Below are 22,038 nucleotides of genomic sequence, written 5' to 3' on the forward strand. Positions count from 1 at the left end.
CAGAGAATCTGCTGAATATTTGGGCCACAGCTACAGATTTGAATACGCTGACATTAGCAGATGATGACATCTATTGGAACATGTCTTAACTTCAGCACTTAACAAAAAAAAGAAGAAGAAAAAAGGAGTAACGACACTGGGCGGGACTGTCAACAGTGGGACCAGAAAGCGTGATTGCATGAGACAGAAGTTGCATGACAGTCTGTCTTGGACAGAAAAGAAAAAGAAAGACAGAGAAGAGAGAGCAGGGGAAGTCTGACCAAAGTGCTCGGCCTCTTCCTGCCTGACGATCAGCTCAGGAAGTTGAGGCAGAAAGGGAGGGGAGGGCTGACAGAGAAGCATATTTTCCCTTTGCCTTTTTTTCCTTATTCAGCCCTGCTCCGATTCAACAGCAGGAAGAAAAAAAGGGGGGGGGCAAAGGGAAGGCGGGGTTCTTGATGGAGCAGAGAGAGAGAGAGAGAGAGTGACAGAGAGCAGCTGAACACTTAAATCTGTGGAAATATGACGGATGCCAGCGTTGTTTGCAAGAACACAAGGTGAGTGTGTGAGGGGTCTGTGGCAGTGTAGCTGGGTGAAAATACAGCATAGGAACTGTACTCTGTCGAGACAGTGGGAAGGGGGGTTGTTGTAACTGCCACGGAGGGGAGAGGGGGGGTCCGGGGGTTGAAAAGTTAGACAGAGCAGGAAAAACAGATGTGATGACTCAACGGCTGATATTTAGGTCAATACCTTTTCGTCAAATCCCATTTCTACCTCATGAATTGCATGTATGGGGGAATAAGAGCAGTTGAAAGTTGTCACTGACCACCTGAAAAGGGCAGATAAGACCATTATAAGGCCTGTGGGGATTTGTAAGCATGTTTGATTTCTAATGTTCGCAGTCGTGAGTTTGAATGTCACTCTTTACAGTAGAACAGCCTCAACTTTAAACTTTACTTAAATTAATTTTGTGAAAGAGCTAGTGCCAGGATTGTGTTGCTTTTTTTCTTGTACTTTGATAAGAGTGCGATTTTCCTAAAGGTCATGCTGCTCTGGAACCTATTGCTGCTTGTAAGAAAATAATTTCCCCTCGCGGGATCAATAAAGTTACTATCTATCTATCTATCTATCTATCTATCTATCTATCTATCTATGTTAGGTCATGTTAGGTGGATAAGGTTTTCAGATCCCTTACGTTTTTAAAGTTTTTTAGTTAAAGTTCTGTATTATAAAAATACTCCTGCATTCACTAGTAATAGCGCTAAAGTATTATTAGCAAAATATACTTAAAAATAAAAGTAATGCAGAATGATTTCCTTTTGAATGTTACACTTCATTACTGAATTATTGTTATTAATGATCCATAAGTAGCTTGTTGTTGCTGGAAAGGGAGATTTAATATTCTGTTGGGTAGATTAATCTATAAAGATCTTGATTTGTAATAATTTGTCTTTGTAGTTTGTAGTGGAACTGAAGTATAAAGTAGCATGGAATGGAAATACTCAAGTAAAGTACAACTCCTATATCTATAATTTGCATTTGAGGTAATGTACTTAGATACTTTGCACCAGTCAGTAAAGTGCTGGTGTGTTATCCAAAGGACTGCAAATAAAGCTCACATCCCACATTTAAAACAATTCCTCTTTGACCCTGTGGAACCATATGAATATATGTGTCACACATGTGTGTCACTAACAGGGTTAGGGTCATCTGCAGACATGTGATTTGCTCAGTTTTGCCCGATATTCCTTTTTTAATTCACAGGAGAGTGATCTGACTCAAAACAGGATTCTTTGTGGCTTGAAAAGATATTCAGTGGTTTAAGTTACAAATAGTTCAAAGGAGGCTGATCTTAAGTAAGGACGCTAACTCAAATATCTGTTCTTTTAAAGAAGATTTTAAAGGGTTGGTTCACCCAAATGACAAAACAACATATCATCTCACTTACCACTCGTTTTCAAAAGAATCTTGTGGCTCTGAAGAGAGCGATATAACGGTTTCAGTTACCACTTACTGGAAAGGCTGTCTGACGGCGAGGTAAAGCAGAAGGGAACAGCAGAAAAACATATTTTAGCAACCTTAAGAGAAAGCCCCCCTAAAAAAATGTAATATCTGCCATCAGACACTTTTTTCAAACTGGGAATTGAAGGAGTAACATTGCTCTCTTCAAAGCCACGGAATTCAATTGACAAAAACAGTAATTTTACCTCGTAGAACACAGGAGTTGTTGGTCCACGACTGCATCAATTATGTTAGTTTGTGTTACTGTGTGACTTACGGATCCAAACTAACTATATTCAAAGGTCAACATTTACTGTATATCTTCTTCACTGAGATGGGGTACTGTGATTTGTCTTAGCTAGCTAACGCTACAAAAGGAGAAGTAAGCAACTGAACAGCAACAGAGGCCACTGTATAAAATCTAAAATTGGATTGATGTGGTCACGTTGTTTTCTCATTAAAATCCTGCATGTTGTACTAACTTCAAACGCAGCAGCTCAACTGTCACTGTATTAAAGTTAATATCAACATGCTGTAATAGTGAAAGCAGAGCTGGTTGCATCTAAGTGGAACTGGTTTAGAGATCCTATCTCTGTGCTATACAAGGCAAAACCAGACCATCAGACCTTGGGAGTGTTCTTCTCTGCCAACTGAAGGTAAAGTAGAGTTACTAGTAGAGTTGCTAGTTGTTATGTGAAGCCGGAAACGCTGGAGCATTTTAAACATCAACATGACATCATTGTGAAACTACCCTAATCTTAGCATCTTTCTCCTGCTTAGAGTCAAGACTATTCCCACACTGCTTCCTTTTGCAATGACAGTGTTGAACTTGACCCTCTTCTCTTCATTGTGTTGTTTTCCATCAGCTTAACATGTATACCATATACATATATAGCAAAGGGATATGATACAATACAATTCAACCCTATGCGATTTCACACGGTTCAACACATTACTATGCCATTGGACATGATGCAAAATAATGTGATGCAATACAATGCTGTGAGGAAGAGGACATTTGATTTTATTTCTTTGGTTCTTTTTAAGCAAACAGAAAATCATAAAACAACTAAAAAAGTGAAATTTTTACTTATTTGTTTCTCTAGTACTGCAACTCATTACGCATCTCAGTTGTGCACGTATGCATTTATACACTTGGCCTTTCCACAAACATTTCTGTCACAAGTCTTTGTGGTGCAAAAACAAAGGCACTAGAGGATGGCACTGGATTTTGTCTACCAAACTGAGTAAGCAGAAGCAAATAATTAAGCGTCAAAAGGTGGACAACCTAAACGTTTCACAAACCAATCACAAGGTGGCCAAAAACATTACACAGACCAACCTAAATCTGTGAGGTCCGTGACAACTGCTAAAAGCACATCAATGAGCCACACTGTTGCACTGGGTGATATGTTCCTTCAAACCATGAACACACACACACTGTAGTGTATTTTGACTCAGTTGTATACACACCGTCCTGCAGCCAAAAATACTCAGCAACACAACAAATGTAGATTCATCTGAAAATAGTCCCCAACAAATGCCTACTTCCTGTTTGACTGACGTTAATTTAACACCACATTGCCCAGCTGTTTTCAAATTAGATTAAAGAATTGTGACCCAATTTACATGCATTGCATTACTACTTTTATAGAGTAGTAACAAGCCCTCAATTAACCATGTGTAATGTGTCGCCTGTAGTGACAAACTTGCAGACAAATATCACCAACATTGTTGTGGTTTTAGCCACGGCTTTCATTAGTGTTGTTACCAAATAAAAAAATTCTAAACTACAGTTTCAAAATCAGTTTACAGGAATATATTTAAGGATTATTAATTTAATAATGTTAGATGTACTGAACTCCGGAGGGTAAGAGAAAGTGCAAGTATGGACTGAAGAGAAGACTCTGTCTCACATACAGACATGGCAAAGATGTATCACGCCGGTGCTACTGTGGTAATCTCAATCATCACACATATATGTCAATGTTGTTCTGCTGCTCTCAAGTTGCCAAAATGAATCCGTTAATGCAGCATTACTAATACTGATTTATGCTGTGTTCACACCAAGCATTTTGCGTTGCGTTACTCGCGGGTTAGATCTCAGGTTAATTTGTTTGTTCGTGTCACTCTCCGTGTAGACAACGTTTCATCAGTCACAGATGAAATAACGACTATTTTTGCTTTGTACATGTTGTGCAAGTCCAGGACATTCCAGGAAACTAATCGCCGTCGTGTCTGGGTTCATAACACTTGGTGAATTTCACTGAGCTGTATTCACTGTATTTAGCAAGCCACACATCGGCTGGTTTACAACAGCTGTATGAACACAAAATTAAAAAAAATTGCAGCCCATCTTTCTGTTTTGTGCCATAAAGCAAAACAATGCAACAGATTCCTGAAAGCAAATGGATGGCCCCAGGCCCTCTCAACAACAGTTTCAGTCATTCATAGTTATGAAACACATCATGTGTCACACAACTGCATGCAGCACATGGGGTAAGCTTCAGCTTTTACTGAAGTGTTTCTGCAATCCGAGTCAATGATCCAAGTCCTGGTGACCAGATGCTCATTTCTGGAGGCAGACTGAATCAGAGATGAGATATAAACAAATCCTCAACATGTTGTTTCCTTCCCTGACCTTTCCCCTTTTTTTCCATTTACAGCCACGCAGGCCCTCTGACAGGATCACTTGACACTCCATCCATCCCCTCTCCTGCCTCCATCCCTCCATCTTCTCCCCTCTCTCCACCCTCCCTGCCCTCCTCCAACCCTCCGGTCCGACCATGTCGACCCAAACCGCCCCCTCCCACGATGAAGTCCTCCCAGCTCCCCTCGTGCGCTCCTCTACCTGCATCCACTCCTCCAACCCTCCCTCCCCCTCTACCCCCCGTCTCCAAACCCCCTCCACCTCTCCCTCCCATCTCCAAACCTCCTCCCCCACTCTCCTCCAATCCTCCCCCTTCCTCTGTTCCTCTCCCTCTCTCCCACAACCCTCCTCCCCCGTCTCTTCCTCCCCCTCTCTCCCCTACTCCAGTCTCTCCTGCTCCCCTGCTTTCTCTGCAGCCAACTGTCTCCTCTGATCTTACTCCCTTCTTAACTTCTCTTCCGGCTCCATTGTTGCCAGCAATCCCATCCTCCTCCTCCTCCCCCTCATCTCCTCCTCCTCCTACCCCTGTTATCCCACCATCACCTCCAACTCCTCCATTGCTGAGTCCTATAGATCGGCTGGTTGCAAGTGTCTCCGTATGGCAGCCAAAAGGACTCAGTCAAGACCAAACCACGAGTATAATGGAGAAAGAGATGGCTGGGGTGAGACACACTCACACATTTACACACATTTACAACTCTTCAAATTAGAGTTTATATTAAAACCTCTTTGGAAAAAAAACATTGAGTTTTGGACAGAACGCTCAGAGCCCAATACTAAAACCCTGTAGTTTGGTGCCTAAAATGGAAAGAAATAGACTTGAAGTGTTCAAATATTCTTCGAATTTCCATAACATGCATATATATGAACTTCTCCCTCTGTGTGTTGTTATCAGAGCTTCCCTGTGCTTTGTTGTCATATGCCGCTGTTTGCACTGTAGCACCGTTAGCTGTTAACCGCCGGGTGAGCCCTCAACATGTTCAGAGCCGTGTGGAGGCAATAGAAATGCTCTGAATTCCATATTTAGCACCTTTAAAAATACACCCAACACTACTATAGTTTAGTTATTGACCTGTCGTATCTCATTTGTTTAATCCGTACACAAACAGAACAGTAAAAACCCCACAAATTGCCTTTTACTGTGTACGGATTAAAGAAATAAGATCCAGCATGTGAGAACAACAGCGGGTTTTAGAGATGTCGGTAGATGTACTCCTTCCCTTTGTCTTTATGCTAAGCTAAGCTAATTGCTAGGAGGCTAATTGCCTCCTGGCTGTATTTTAGCTTCATACTTAATGAGCTTTATGTCAATCCTCTCATCTCACTCTAGGAAATAAAGTAAATAGGTGTATATCCTAAGATGTCAAACTATTCTTTCAAGCTCAAGTAAAATATTAATTCATTATTCATATTAAATATTGAAAACTTTAATTTCCATATTTAGATATTGAATTATATGCTTGACTGTAGACAAAGTTAACATTTTTGTATGACCTGCTGTTGACTGACTAAAGAATGAATCTCAAGCTTAATTCATTAGAAGTTTGACAACTGAACATGATCTCAGTTTCCTCTAAAGGCATAGTCCTTTCCAGGACTCTTCTTATGAATGTCATTTTCTTTCTGTATTGGAAACTATGGGACAAAAAAATATCAGCTTTTGAAACCCATATTTGTGGAACAGGCTGCAGTAGTTGCTGCATTGTTTTTGCTGTTGTCAGCCTGTGCAATATGAAAATGTGATACAGTATATGACATTTTTGTCACAAAGCAGTGCATTTATGTTTGTGGCGTATGTGTTTGTGTACATATTTGATTCAGCACTTTTCTGTACATGTTCTCCATTCTGACCTCAGAGTTGTAACCACATGTCTTCGTTCGCAGGCGTTCCTGGTTCACGGCACAGAGGACAAGGGCACGACGCTGTTAGTACGCCTGCCTGATGAACAGGGGGCGCCACCCGTACATGACCTGATGGTCAAACAACACAAGACACGTGCGTGTTATACACTAATGCAAAGAGCTACTGTGGAAATAGAAAATGCAAGATATGCGTGGCAGAGCACAGACAGCAGAGTGGTTGGTGATTTACTCTTAATATGTTTTCTGTCACAGTTCTCCACTTAGATGGTTCCTCTCTGGTGTTTGATGACATCTTCAAATTGATCTCGTTCTACTGTGCCAGCAGGTAACACATATACTTGTACACATACATACACACATACACACACACACACACACACACACACACACACACACAGACAGTGTTATGTCATATTATTAAACCTCCCTGCCTACACTTAATGCTGCTTTTTTTTTTACTATCAAATCCACCCAATAGGGACATTCTGGCCATCCCACTGAGGTTACCCAGCGCTATTACCACGGCAACTAAGAGAGAGGAGCTGGAGGTCATCTCTGCTATGGGTGCAGGTAGATAAATCTACATCATTAGCACATTGGGTTGGGTCACTGCTGCTGCAAAGAGCTGGATACAGCAATGAAGATAGAAGATAAAAGGAATGGCATCATTACGGCTACTCAGCAGAAATGTTTAAATGAATATATATGTGAAGGACAACATGAATGAATATATACAGACACAGAATGTATGCATTATATCATTTACCAATCTTCATGGGCATAAAAGGGTGCTTAGGTAGGTGCATTGTAAAGGAATTAATATGTATTCAACTGAACTGTCAAGATACTTTGGAATTTTGTTCGCGTTCTAGCTGAGAGTTAGAGTAATATCTTACCAAGATCTGTAACTTTCTGTTCAATATGAAACTTTTCAAAGGTAAAAAATGAACCATGAAGCTCAGTCAAACTGTAAACGAATGTTTTCATATAATCATACAATGGGAGACGGACGATTACAGAGAGAAACATTTATAAAAAATAAGGAAAGCAAATACCAAAAACCTGATAAAAGCCACTTTTTTGACACTGACTGCATGTGTTGCAGATTTCTGGATGTCCGATCTGAACCAGCCGGCGAAGGACCAGGACCTGGCTTTGGATCAGAACCACAACAGACTGTACTTGTATGTCAACCCAATCACTGTGGAGGAGAGCGCCAACAAAGACCTAAACCACTCCACTATCTCAAAACTTGATAGCGTCACCGCTCAAAACCTTACCTCTTCCCTGCAGAATGGAGAAGTCTCACAGAAGACCAGCACAGAAGTCAAAGGTCAGGCCAAAACCACGCCCACCCAGGATATTAAATACAAGCGCCCCCCACCACGACCCCCCAGCCTGGGCTCAGGGTCTGGGATGGGCCTCCTCTTCTCCTCTCCCCCCTTGCTTCACACTTCGCCTCCAGCAGCTGAGAGAAAACAGGAAGGAAGGGGTGGAGCAGGCGAGAGAGAAGAGAGGAAGTCAATGTCAACATCACTCACTCCATCGAGGCCTCCTGTCCCCCTGCAGAGCCGAGCTGCTCCCCCGCTGCCTCCTGCTCCTCTCCGTCGCACCTCCTCCAGAAGAAGCACTGACCGAGAGGTGGGAGAGGGGACGGAGCGAGAGAAGGGACAAAATCCTGCAAAGAGAACTGAGAGAGAGGAAGGAGGAGAGGGAGGGGAGGAGAAAACGGGAAGTAAATCAGGTCAGCTGGATGAGGGGGTTGAACAACAGAACTGTAGCCAACCTCAAGAGAGTGAGGACAGAAGAAAGAGAGAGACTGAGGATGAGAAGGAGGAAAAAGAGATGAAAATGGATAAAGAGGAGCAAAAACTAAAATCCAGCTCCCACTGTGCGCCATTAGTGAAGAAACCGTCACGTCCAATCCCTCCGCCGAGGAGGAAACCGTGTCCTCCAGACGCACCTGTGTGCCCCAACAAGGCAGGAGGAGGATCAGACAATCAGACTGTTGGAATGAGAATGCCCCCTCCCTCACCGGCGAAGCGTCCAGATGTGTCTCTGTACTCGCCACAGGGGGGTACTGTGCTGGTGACCGATCCAGACTCCTGCTCTACCAGCAGCACGGAGGAAGACGGAGAGCCGAACCAGGAACAGGAGCAAAACCACAAGTAGGTCTGGGTAGGCTGGTGTAGAGAGGCAAAGTCCTGGGCTCTGTTCAAAATCACATACTAACCTACTATTCATATTAACCAACTTTTCATACCAACCTACTATTCATACGAACTTACTATTCATGCTAACCTACTATTCATACAACCCTACTATTCATACTAACCTAATATTCATACTCAACAATTCATACTAGCCTACTATTCATACTAGCCTATGAATTATAGCTACTATTCATACTAATCTACTATTCATTCAAACCCTATTAATCATACTAACCTATTCATACTAATCTACTATTCATTCAAACCTACTATTCATACTAACCTACTATTCATACTAACCTACTATTCATACAAACTTACTATACATACTAACCTACTATTCATACTACCTAATATTCATACTAACTTACTAGTCATACTAGCCTACTATTCATACTAGCCTACTATTCATACTAGCCTATGAATTATACTACTCTAATATTCATACTAACCTACTATTCATACTTATTTACTATTCATACTTACCTACTATTCATACTAACCTAATATTCATACTAAGCTACTATTCAATTAAAATATCACAGTCGGTTTTAGTCCAACCCCTGATCGAGGTGAAAGCCTATGTGTGGTGTTTGTGTGGTGAAAGTCAGCTAGAAATATTCCAAACAGTATTTCATATGAAGAATATGAAGAATATGTCTCTCTCTCTCTCTCTCTCTCTCTCTCTCTCTCTCTCTCTCTCTCTCTCTCATACATATACAGTATGAGTATAATTGTGAAGGTTTTTTTTGGAAAGCCCAATAATGTAAAGTTAAATCACAAGATTCCCCTGCTACATTCACAGCCCAAACGTTCCGACCTGTGTATACTAATTCATCTCTGTGTAACACTTCCCCGCACTGAAGGTCTTAGACGAGTCCAGACTGGAACTCATAATCAATTGGATCCATTATGTTGATCAAAGGATCCAAAGTCACGAGTCACGCTCGACAGAAATCACTGAATCAAACGCCGTGGTGGAGAGAGTTGGCCTACTAGTCGATGTCACACATAGAAGGGAGGAAGAATCACTTTACATGTCTTTTCCAGTCGCCCTGCAGAGAGCCGCAGCCCCAAGGCAGCAGTAAGGAGAACCCCCACCACTGTTATGTTGGACCGAGCCCGCTACCGCCTGTCCACCGTCATCACCGGCCTCATCAGCCACGACCGCCGCCTCACACAGCGCCTCGTGGAGCTTGCCAGGGACCCTCTGAGCTACTTCGGTAACCTGGTGAGTGCACATGAGGGAGAAAAAGATCTGTTAAGGATTTTTGGATTTCAACATTCAGCTGATTTGGATTTCTCTGAACAACAACAACAAATTTAAAATACAAATGGAATGAAGTTTAGCTTTCATGTTTTGCATTCAGGTAAAAGAGCACCGCACGTTCACCTTGGAGACCATGTTGAAGCACTCCTCCTCCACGGAGCTGTTACAGGAGATCAGACAGATGATGACTCAGCTGAAGAGTTACCTGCTGCAGAGCACAGAGCTGCAAGCCATGCTGGAGCCACAGCATCAGTATACACAAGACAAACTGGGTAACTTTAAAACCTCTTTCAATTGATTTCGTAAAGTTGTGTGGGACCAGCTGTATGGGGAATATTGGAAAAATGTTATGTCCTTTGTATATCTTACTTCTTTACATTGTCATTCTTAGCCTGTGAAAAACAGTTGTGTCATGTTTTCTGTCTCTGCAAAATCTGAAAAGATGCACCTGATGATGTCAAAAGGCGTAATCTCAGTTTGGGTTTGTAAACTATGACATATATACCAGAGCCTATGTGACAGACGCACAAACATTGCAAGCAGCATTATCGGACAGGGACAATCTAATGAAAAGATACTATTGAGTTGCATTGTGGGAAAAGTAGGATCCTGCATTTATGGAGTTTGACCTGAAATTCAAGATATCTTGGCCTCTGCCGCTTCGAATTTCTTCTTCCATCCGTTTTTTTTTTTTTTTTTATCTGTCGCTTGTGAGTCCCAGTGGTTCATGGCAGTGCAATACTACAATCACTGGAGTGTCACTTTAAAGAGCCTGAAGCTTTTTTAAGTACATAATGTCTTTAGCCTGTGATGAGGTGGATGAAAATAGAATTTATTAATTTAAAGCTGTTCAATATTGTCTTAACTACTAATTATCAATGTATCAGTTTATTCCAACTCCAGTACAGTCTAATATAATCCAATAGAGCAAACCTGTAGTAGTTGGAGTTTTTGTGAAGCCATTACTTAGTGCTTAGTTTTTGTCGACACTGTGTCACCTTCAACTACATGGTCATTTTCAAAAAGGCAAAATTAGCAAAATAGAAAATTAGAAACAGTTTGAAGTAATCGTCTGTGTGTGTGTCCGTGCAGAGAGCATAGCAGAAGCTGCTCTGTGTAAGAGCGTACTGAAGCCACTGAGGGAGGCAATTTACCAGAGTCTGGAGAAGCTGCACACCAACGACGGCAGCCTGAAACAGCTGGCCCAGAACCAGGTAGGGCTGGACAGGATCATTCCTGCTGGAGACGACACACAGCCGCTGTGCAGTAAATTTACATATCCATACCAGAAGTAAGAGTTGTGATGCTGACGGTGTGTGTGTGTATGTGTGTGTGTGTGTGTGTGTGTGTGTGTGTGTGTGTGTGTGTGTGTGTGTGTGTGTGTGTGTGTGTATATATGTGTGTGTGTGTGTGTGTGTGTGTGTGTGTGTTGTTGTTGTGTGTGTCAGTCTGGCGTCCTGGGCAGCACCACCACAGCGTTGGGGATAACCACTGCCGTCCCTGAGGCCTCTGCTATGGAGAAGATCAGCATCAAACTGAACAACCTCCATCTGGAGTATTCTCCCCAGAAAAAGATTGAGCTCATGCTGAAGGCCTGCAAGCTCATCTACGACTCCATGTCTGTCAGCAGTCCAGGTCAGACAGTCTTTAACCATTCGACCCTGAATGCTATTCTAATATCACTATTGTTTTGTTACCAAAAAAAAAGTAAAACGGGAAGTAAACTTGCCAGCGTAGTCACCTTGATGTCACCCATTGGTTTGTGGACGATGGTATTGAAGCCCCGAGTTCTGCTTATTGGCCGTAGCCATCTTGGTTTTGACACTAGAGGGTGGAGCTAAGTAAAATCAAACACTAAATAAGACATTTATAGGCAACCAAAATGTTACATTAACTTTCATGAACTGAAAACTCATTATGAAAGGGTTTCAGTTGTAAGAAAAAGAAAAGACAACTCACAGAACGGACAACGCCTTGGTAGAGACCTGTCAATCCCAAGGTAGCCCTGCCCTAAAGCATACCCTGCTTTATGGTCTATCTGACTCTAAATGGACCATAATTTACTAAATGAACATCATGCTGTATTGAAGAAGACTTGAAACTAGAGATTGAGACCATAAACTCATGAATACAATGTTTGCTGAGGTAATAAATCAAGAGAGAAGTAGAGTCATTTTCTCATAGACTTGTATACAACCAGAGGAGTCGCCCCCTGATGGACATTAGAGAGAATGCAAGTTCAAGGCATTAATAGTAAAAAAGCTGTAATTAATACTATTTATTAGCAGTTCTGTCTCATTTGTGTCTCATTAAATCAGTTGTTCACATAGTCTGTGTGTACTACTATTACGACTACTACTACTACTACTACTACTACTGCTGCTGCTGCTGTCCAACTTTTATCTGTGGACATGTTACTATAGTGTTTGTATGCCCAAAATACCAGCATAATTATCAACTGGACGTAAAAGGCCACAGGGAAAGCTAATGACTGGGCCTGAGACTCTGATTGTTGGTGACTATGCTGTAAAAGATGTCAGAACGATGTGCAGCAAGAATACCAAAATACTCTGCTTTCCGAAAGATATGGTCTCTAACATTAGAGACAAAATCCTAGACATTGTGATTGACTATCCCACGGTGAAAAACATCATCGTGCATACAGGAAGCTGACCATTCAGTACATTTTATCAACAATTTCTAAACAAGTCTAAACAAGAGATAACCACACAGCATCGCCATAGAGACCTTACGGGAAGGATGCCCCCGCCTAGGAGAGCCAAGAGGAGGAGTCTCCAACCTCATCATCAGGGACCGCCTCTGATCACCCACTTTCTCCACGGAGGAGGAGTCTTTACCTCCCTCACCAGCACCTACTTCCACCCCCCAGACTCCATCCAGGTTCCCCTCCGCTCTACTCACACTCTCCCCATCCTCCCCCCACCTGGAGTTAACTGACCACATGAAAGAGCTGGTCACTGCTGGAACCAAACTCACTCCCTGCCACACTCCCATTTTCTCTCCTATAAACCCTCTTCAACGTCCAGTTCCACTTCCGCGTCCAGCCCTACCTCCCCAACTGGCTTAGAGCCTCAGCCAGTTTTGACACAATCGGCGAAGTTAAAGCGCCCTGCCCGTCCCCCACCTCCACTACGGCTCCACAACCGTCCTCTGTCTCCCCCATCTGATAAAGGCAATAATTGATATCTTCTGGGTCCAGGCTACACAGCTAATGACACCAATGATTCTCTCCAGGAAAGGTCGGGGCCCTGTATGCAGCTAGTCTTCTCAATTCCTGTCCTGATAGTTTATATAAAGGTGAAACTGTGAAGAAACAATAGTCAATCTGCAAACTTATCAAACTTAACATTCATTCCTCGTCAGCCTGTCCAAATAAATTGGGCAAATAAAACTTTAACCACATTAAACTTAGCTTTATTAAATGTCAGGTCTCTGTCAGGAAAAACATTTTTAATCAATGATTTTATTGTTAGGCACAAACTGGACTTTTTGTTTTTAACTGAAACTTGGTTAGACCAAGATAACAGTGCAGCTGTTCTTATTGAATCAACACCTCACAACTTCAGTTTCATGAGTGAAACAAGAGCGCATAAGAAAGGAGGTGGAGTTGCTATTTTATTTAATGATTCTCTTCAATGCAAGCAGATGTCCTTTGGTCATTTTACTTCTTTTGAATATGTGGCTCTGAATTCCACTCAAGCTTTATTCCTAAACATTAAGATTTTAATATCCATGTTGATAATCCCCAGGACAGAGGGTCTATAGAACTATGTGGTGTCCTTGAAAACTATGATCTGACTCAGCATGTGATAGGACCCACCCACAACAGGGGGCACACTCTGGACCTAATCATCACCAAAGGTGTAAACATTTCCAAGGTTGCTGTGACTGATGTTGCACTCTCTGATCATTTCTGTGTTTTCTTTGAGAGTGCAATCTCCTTGCACACAAATGTCCAAACCAAGGTTGTGACAAAGCGTTACATCTCTGAAAACACCAGTGAACTATTTATTCAGAAGTACTCCTCCACACCAGCCCTCTCTTGCATCTCAGTCAATGAGCTTGTAGATACCTTCAATTCTAAAGTTAAACATGTTATTGATGCCATTGCACCCACTAAAGTGAAGGTTGTCTCGGGTAAGCAAAGATCTCCTTGGAGAAATGCTACGCTGGTCCTAATAGAGAAAAGAGAGTGTCGGAAAGCTGAGCGCAGGTAACGAAAAACAAATCTCCAGGTTCACTGTGACATCTATAAATAGAGACTTCGCAATTATAAATTGGAACTTAGAAATGCAAGGCAGTCCTTCTTCTCTGACATCATAACCAAAAACAATAACAATGCACGCGCCTTATTTGCTACCGTCGACAGGCTAACAAACCCTCCAGTGTCAGTAGCTGCTGAGCTCCAATCCACCTGGGCATGCAATCAATTTGCCTAATTTTTTACTGACAAAATTCAGAAAATTAGACAAGCAGTCAGTGCCTCCACACCAAGCACAGGATATGTGTCCACATCTCTGAATAACAGCCATTCAAATATCATGACACAATTTCATTCAATCGACCTTAGAAGCCTAGAAGACATTATTCAACATCTGAAGTCATCCTCCTGCTGCTTGGATATTCTACCAACACACTTTTTCAAAAATATTTCAAACTGCATGACTACTGATCTTTTACAAATTGTAAACACATCCCTTCTCTCAGGTGTCTTCCTACAAGCCCTAAAAACTGCAGTTATTAAACCACTCCTAAAGAAGGCTAATTTAGACTCCGCGACAATGAAAAATGATAGGCCAATATCAAACCTCCCATTTTTAAGTAAAATAATTGAAAAAGCATTTTTTCAGCAGCTGAACAACTTGTTGGCTGTAGTCAACCATGACATACTACTAGAAAGTCTAAAAATCTGGGTGGGACTTTCTGGCACAGCACTTAACTGGTTTGAATCCTACTTGAAGGACAGAGAATACTTTGTTTCTGTAGCTAATTACACATCAGAGCTGACTAAAATGACATGTGGTGTTCCCCAAGGTTCAATACTGGGGCCTCTTCTGTTCAACATCTACATGCTTCCACTAGCTCAGATTATGGAAAACAACAAAGTGTGTTATCATAATTATGCAGACAACATACAAATCTACATAACTATATCACCAGGGGACTATAATCCCATACAAGGGCGGGGTAAATGCATTGAACAAATCAACAACTGGATGTACCATAATTTTCTTCAATTAAACACAGATTGTTTAATTGAAGAAGTAATTGTTTTTGGTACCAAGGACGAACGATTGAAAGTCAGCGCTCAGCTTTAATCACTGATGTTAAAAACCACAATCCAAGCCAGAAACCTAGGTGTAGTTATGGATTCAGACCTCAACCTGAACAGCCATATCAAGACAATCACCAAATCAGCCTATTATCACCTGAAGAATATATCAAGACTTATGTCTCAACAGGATTTGGAAAAACCTGTCCATGCATTTATCTTCAGTAGACTCGACTACTGTAACGGTGTGTTCACAGATCTCTGTAAAAAGTCAATCAGAAAGCTGCAGCTGATTCAGAACGCTGCAGCTCGAGTTCTCACTAAGACCAAGAGAGTAGATCACATCACTCCAGTTCTGAGGTCTTTGCACTGGCTTCCTGTCCAACAAAGAATTGACTTTAAAATCCTGCTGTTGGTTTATAAAGCACTGAATGGTTTAGGGCCAAAATACATCTCTGATCTGCTGCTACCTTATGAACCATCCTGACCCCTTAGGTCGTCTGGGACCGGTCTACTTTCTGTTCCCAGAGTCAGAACTAAACATGGATAAGCAGCATTCAGTTTTTCTGCTCCACATATCTGGAACAAAGTCTCAGAAAGCTGCAGGTCTGCTGAGACCCTCAGCTCCTTTAAATCCAGACTGAAGACTTTTATGTTTGCTGCTGCCTTTAATTGAACCAGATTAGTTTTTTTAGGCCTCCTCAGGTGGCTTCGTTTTTTGACCCATAGCTAGGATTAAGCATTAGAGTACTCCTCTGGCTGTGACACTACATTCTTGCTGACACTTATAATTGTGTGTGTTTAGGGCGGGCCCACGGCGCTGATGACTTCCTGCCTGTAATGATGTATGTCCTGGCTAGATCCAATCTGTCCGCTCTGCAGCAGGACGTTGAATACATGATGGAGTTGATGGACCCATCGTTGGCACTAGGAGAAGGTGCCCAGTAAATACTTCAAACAGTTTTTCCCCGTTGACGTAGTCTGTGTTTATCACATTATTGATCGTGTCCTTGCGTGTGCGTAGGTTCCTATTATCTGACCACCACCTACGGCGCTCTGGAGCACATCAAGACTTTTGACCAGCATAGGTCAGCAACACGGCAGCTCAGCAGAGAGGTTCAGGACTCCATCCATCGCTGGGAGAGACGACGCACACTCAACCAGGAACGCATGGCCCAAGGATCTGTGCAGGTACACACACACACACACACACACACACACACACACACACACACACACACACACACACACACACACACACACACACACACACACACAAGGAAATCATTAACACGACTGTAGAACACGGATACATCTCTTGATGCATAAACAACATATTAAAATGTGCAGAACTAGAGTTTAGAGACACTTCAATGTGATCTTCTCTACTAAGAAATGAACTGTGACAGAGAGTAATCTGGAAGATTTATTTCTGTTAAGTAACAGTATTAAGTATTTCCTGCTGCTGCAGCTTCACATTAAAAGCACTGAACTGACTTTTATTGTGAAGTAATCACAGATGAAGTGTTTCCAGACTGGAGCAGCATGATGGAGTAAGACTTCTTTATTAACTAATAGTTGGTCCTGCTGCCTCCAGTATTCTGAGAACATTAAACCAGTAAAACTGAAATCTAAAGCAGAACATAAGATTAACTCAGGAAACACTATTCAACACTTCACGACTCCCCATCTCATCTTTAATAAAGAAGTCACGCCCACAGCTCTATGCCTCCCATTACAATGCGTAGCTTTTGCTACGTTCTCTCTGATTGGTCACCCCTCCATCACGACCACCGTGTTAAAAAAACAGAGATAACGAATCAGGCGTCATCGACAATGGCACACTGTATGATCGGAAAAGGTTGGTATTTGATGGCGCCAGTATTAGAATGTACTATGGCTCAAAGAATAATATGATTAGAATGCAGTATTCATTGACCGATATTTACAAATGAATAAACAGGAAAACACACTGGTAGATGTGTGATGTATTGTGCTTGTATTCTGTCGGGAAAAAACTGAAAACAATAAATCACAGACGTCTCACACAGACTCCCCTCGAGAAACAAGCTGAGATGTTTCCATACAGATATCTCTCTGGAGCTTCCTGTGTATTTCTGTTGTACAGGACTTTCTGACGGTGTGTTGTCCAGAGATTGGAGCCAGTCAAAAAACTCTGGGTGTCCTCCCCACCACCACGATGCAGCAGCTAGCTGAGCAGTGTGCCGCACGCTTTGAACAAGGTAAATGTCTGGAAGAGGCTGTCACATGTTGCTGAGAAAACTGGGTTTTTACACTTTCATTTGTATTCAATTCAGCAGAATTCAGGTCCTGGCCTTATATAAAAGAACATGATTTTTATTGTGTTACTCTCAAATCTAAAATGATGCAAGTTGACAATGCACAAATTGGGGGACTTCCAAGAGGCAAATAAAAAAAATAAAAGAACTATCAACACTGATCAGGCAGAGGATGAGATATCCTGACTTCCTGACAAGCCCCAAAAGTATAGGATCCCACACTTCCCATAATAGAACTCAGTACAGTACATCATCAGGGTGACGTGACAAAGCTGCTCCAGAGTCACAGAAGACATGAAAATGTTATTGAACTGTTTTCACACGTTGCGGTTCCCCTTTAATTGTTTAAGGCTACATCCACACTACTCCGTTTTCGTTTGGAAACGCATATGTTTTGCTACGTTTACACTGAGCGTCCACACTACGCCGGCGTTTTCAAGCACCGTAAACGGACGAGTTTAGAAACGATCCCGAAGCCGGATAACTTTGAAAACTCCGGGTAGCGTATTCGTGTGGACGGACGGAAACGCATAAGTTTGGAAACGATGACGTAACACCCGCGATCGACTACCAGGTTCATTTAACGCAGACAACTGATTACAGGCATTGCTGACCTTGTTGTCTTTACTAGCAGCTGTTGTCCAGTTAAAGTCTTCATGTCTGCGGAGGAAACAGCTGTTATTGTAGCGATCAGTGAGTGGCGTGAGAGAGAGAGAGAGAGAGAGATCAGTGAGCGGAGAGAGGGAGAGAGAGACCCGCAGCGCTGTAACTAACGTTAAGTCTGAAAAATAAAACGTATTAAACTTTCCACAAACTGTATCTGTTTGAGTTTATAGAGGAAGATTTTAGAGAAGATCTTAAGTATCAAACACGTACTTACGATCATTAAAGACTACTTTATTACTCTGGTTGCTTAGTTACAAAATACGACAATATACTTCCTGTTTACATCGGCGCATGTCCAGTGTACGTGAAGAGTCACGTGATATTCGTTTTCAGGCGTGTGGTGTGGATAGAGATCATTTCGGAAACGATGGCTGAAACGCCATGTGGACGGAGATCGTTTTCGTTTGGAAACGGAGTTTTCAAACGAAAACGGAGTAGTATGGATGTAGCCTAAGTAACAAAAGTCAGTGTCACATAAGTTAACTTATGACCTCACCACCATCACGCCAATAAAGCTGATTCTGATTCTGATTCTGACCTCATGTTTGGTTAACTTACGTACGAAACTTAAGTTAGGTCACAAACATACTTATTTTAACCCAAACCATGATCTTTCCCTAAACCCATGTATTTTTGGTGCCTAAAGCTAACCAAAGTGTGACTGCTTCACAACATTACCACGCATTTAAAACTGCAACTGTTCCCTCAGAGGACGTGCTGATCTCCTGTCACCAGTAAGGGGCGCTAATTTAGGAAACGCTCCAGTGGGTCACATTAGAAACGATATATGTGGTCGTATGGGTTGCAGGACTCATTAAAAGAAAAAACTTCCATTGTTGTCAAGCAGAGGTTGCAATCTCTGCCAGGTATCAAAATGATTGTTCAATTGTCAAAGTACTTTAATTGTTACATTACCACAAATACTAAGCTCTAAAGACAAGTGATATTTGAGTGGTGTTTAAGGTTGCAAGTGTCAACAATTTGTTCTTGACTACTACAGCGATATTATCACGTATTCCCTTACAGCGGTTCGTATGGTATCTTACAAAAAAGTCAATTTCCCCTTGTTACATAAGATAAGATAAGATAGACTTTATTGCCCCAAAGGAAATTTGTCTTGGAAACATACAGTGTTTGCTGTTAAAACAATACAAAATACATACATTACATACACAGACTGTCGCCAGTCCACATACACACACACACAGTACCTACAGTACATGCACATGTACATGCATACAGTCTTTTCAAAATTAACTTCTGTAATCACAGGAAACAGTTTGGTGAGGTTCAGGCAAAAAAACGACTTAGTTAGGTTCAGGAAAAGATCATGGTTTGGGTTTAAATAACTACGGAAGTGGCGTTGCTGAAGTACAGCAGTTACACGACAAATAAATCAATGTTGGCTTCTCGTTTCATACGGGGGAAACAACAACTGTCTCCTGGTTGAAAGACTGTTTTTTGTTTGACCCATCCACCACACCTCCTGCCCACCCGGTGTGGGTTTCTGCAGTCTTTATACTTCCTGGTTCATGATTACATGGATTACATACAAATGTATTTTGTGGGATATCTACGAATTACAGCGTATATTTATTTTCGTAGATATAGTTACGACCGCGGTATGAGAACAGCCTGTATCTACATTATCATCATTCTCTGGGTAACGTCATGCCTCCTTGTTTCCTTCCCCCAGACTCCTACATGCTCAGTGTGTACATGGATGGTGTTCACCAGCCCCTGGCTCCCACAGAGCTGGCCCTCAGTGTGAAAAACGGTTCCCAACCCGGAGCCTACTGCTTTGTCTACCACCCTGTCGACCAACCCGTCGAGCAGCTCCAGCCTGGACGCAGCTGCCCCACTGACCCACCTCCAGCTCCCCCTGCAGAAAGCTTTTTCCCAGCTGACTTTGCAGCTGTGGACACTGTGGAGCCAGAGGCGCAAGAGGAGGAGGAAAGTCTGATTAGCTTGTAGCCACTCCAGCATCACAGGGGCAGCTGCTTTATTGCCACGGAAACTACATCACTGAGGCGACAGCATTACTGTGGACAGTGTTGTTATCTCAGGTCTCACTTGAAATGTTGATCTTAGTGTAACTGAAATGAACGTGTGCAGGATGTCACAAAATATCGCGTGCGATGAAGCATGTAGTATGACTCCTTTCTTTTGAAATTAATTTTAGATGCACCACCAAACAGAGCAGCGGCCGACAAAAATGACACAAAAACAAAAGAGATGAATGACTGCTTTTGTATCTCAACATGGGGTCTGGAACCCCAGGGACTGCAGGAGGAAAGGATTTTATAGAATGTAAAAAATGCATGTTATTCTAACATGCGCATATATGATCACGTTTCTACTGTTTCTACTTTATGATACTCGATGCTAATCTCTACTATGCTCAAGCCTGTCTACAGGGTGGACTACACGTTACTGATTATTGGTTCAGAAATTGGTTCTGTGACTTCTGTTGTGGGGGGGGTTACGGTAGCTTTATGGACAAAAACTTTTAATGTCATTCCCAAATATCCAGCAAGCATCATCAAGTGTCATAGCACATGTCTGTATACTAATACGGATTGAATTGTAAATAAAGTTGCTTTTCCAATTTTCAAATGCTGTTTCTTGTTTAAGTTGACATTTCTAGACTAAAGGAGTACTCAACAATGTTTCTTCAGTGTGTAATATCTCAGAAAGGGTTCCAATATCAAATAACAATTCACAAATGCTCTATAGATTAGTTATAAAGCCATTAATAAAACCAACTTCTGGGTTGGTCTTTCTGCACACTGGGGCGTTTACGAAAACTCATCCAATTGAGACTTTAGGCGACTAGCTAGCCCCACCAGTCATGTAAAACTATGTTTGTTGATCATAGTAGCTAACGGTAATACGGACAGAGACAGAGATGTGCATTTGGATATCTGTGGGCAAAAACTTTGTTTTCATTTCCAAATCAATGTGCCTGAGGTCTGATTCATTCAAGGGAAACTTTTCAAATGGCTCTGTGTCACTGCAGAGCAGGCAGCCCAGCAGATGAACGTCAGCCGAATGACGCAAAGAATCGACTAGCGGAGTTTTGCTCTGGCGCTGGCGACGTGGTGGGAGGCCAGGGGCCATATATCTGCACACTGCCCTCGCTGCATTGACACAGAGCCGGCTGTAAATCAGCAGTTTTCCTTTCTTCTCTCCCTTCTTCTCTACTCTCGTCTAGGGAGGTGTGTGTGTGCGTGTGCGTGTGTGTGTGTGTGTGTGTGTGTGTGTGTGTGTATATATATATATATATATATATATACAGTATATATAATATATAACTCTTACAATAAGAGTTGCAGAGATCTCTTACAGTTTAGCATTCTGTGTGAGCTCAGCTCAATTACAGTTACCAGAAGGGTAAGCTAAACTTATATTGTATTGCTGATATTGTAGCTCGAATCAGTTTGTAATCTTAAATATATGTGATACTGATTCTGGCACCCAACGACACAGCAATTGTGTAACTTAAGCCGACTACTCTGAGGTGATTCATATTTGCCTCTCATCTTCCCTTTGTTTTGCATGATGTTGGCACTAAAAGGATCTATTTTTGGAGAGAGATGTGGAAACGAGAAACTGGTTTGATTCAAGCATACTTAACCCCTAATCCGTCTTTTCCCTGTTTGAAATGAACAGTATTCCATGCTGATGTCGGGGCTATCGACCTGCTTTAACATCAAAAATACCATGATTCACTCAAGTTTCTCCAGGATTTGATCACTGATTGAATGCCATTTCCAACTGATGAATGCAGTTCGGTTCGATGG

General features: G+C 42.0%; 2 protein-coding genes across 2 annotated transcripts in view; one reads left to right on the forward strand and one right to left on the reverse strand.

The window, feature by feature from the left end:
* The window catches only part of LOC137877693 (myb-like protein X), a 30,774-nt gene extending 24,188 nt beyond the window's left edge, over positions 1-6,586 (reverse strand). The window contains exon 1 of the mRNA XM_068717743.1: positions 6,482-6,586. The gene's annotated coding sequence lies outside the window, so the exon portion shown is untranslated. The remainder of the gene's footprint in view (positions 1-6,481) is intronic.
* Positions 40-20,851, forward strand: rin3 (Ras and Rab interactor 3). The gene is made up of 14 exons (XM_068717744.1): positions 40-536; positions 4,647-5,292; positions 6,515-6,626; positions 6,746-6,818; positions 6,972-7,063; positions 7,599-8,661; positions 9,757-9,937; positions 10,077-10,248; positions 11,069-11,190; positions 11,425-11,611; positions 16,075-16,206; positions 16,294-16,460; positions 17,398-17,512; positions 19,932-20,851. The coding sequence occupies exons 1-14, from the start codon at positions 502-504 to the stop codon at positions 20,207-20,209; spliced, it is 3,375 nt and encodes a 1,124-aa protein (XP_068573845.1). The 5' UTR covers positions 40-501; the 3' UTR covers positions 20,210-20,851.
* The last annotated feature ends 1,187 nt before the right edge of the window (positions 20,852-22,038 follow it).

The sequence above is a fragment of the Cebidichthys violaceus genome, unplaced genomic scaffold (assembly GCF_023349555.1).
Source record: "Cebidichthys violaceus isolate CVI_PGR_0920_01 unplaced genomic scaffold, fCebVio1.0.p SCAF_22, whole genome shotgun sequence".
Lineage (NCBI taxonomy): Eukaryota > Metazoa > Chordata > Actinopteri > Perciformes > Stichaeidae > Cebidichthys > Cebidichthys violaceus.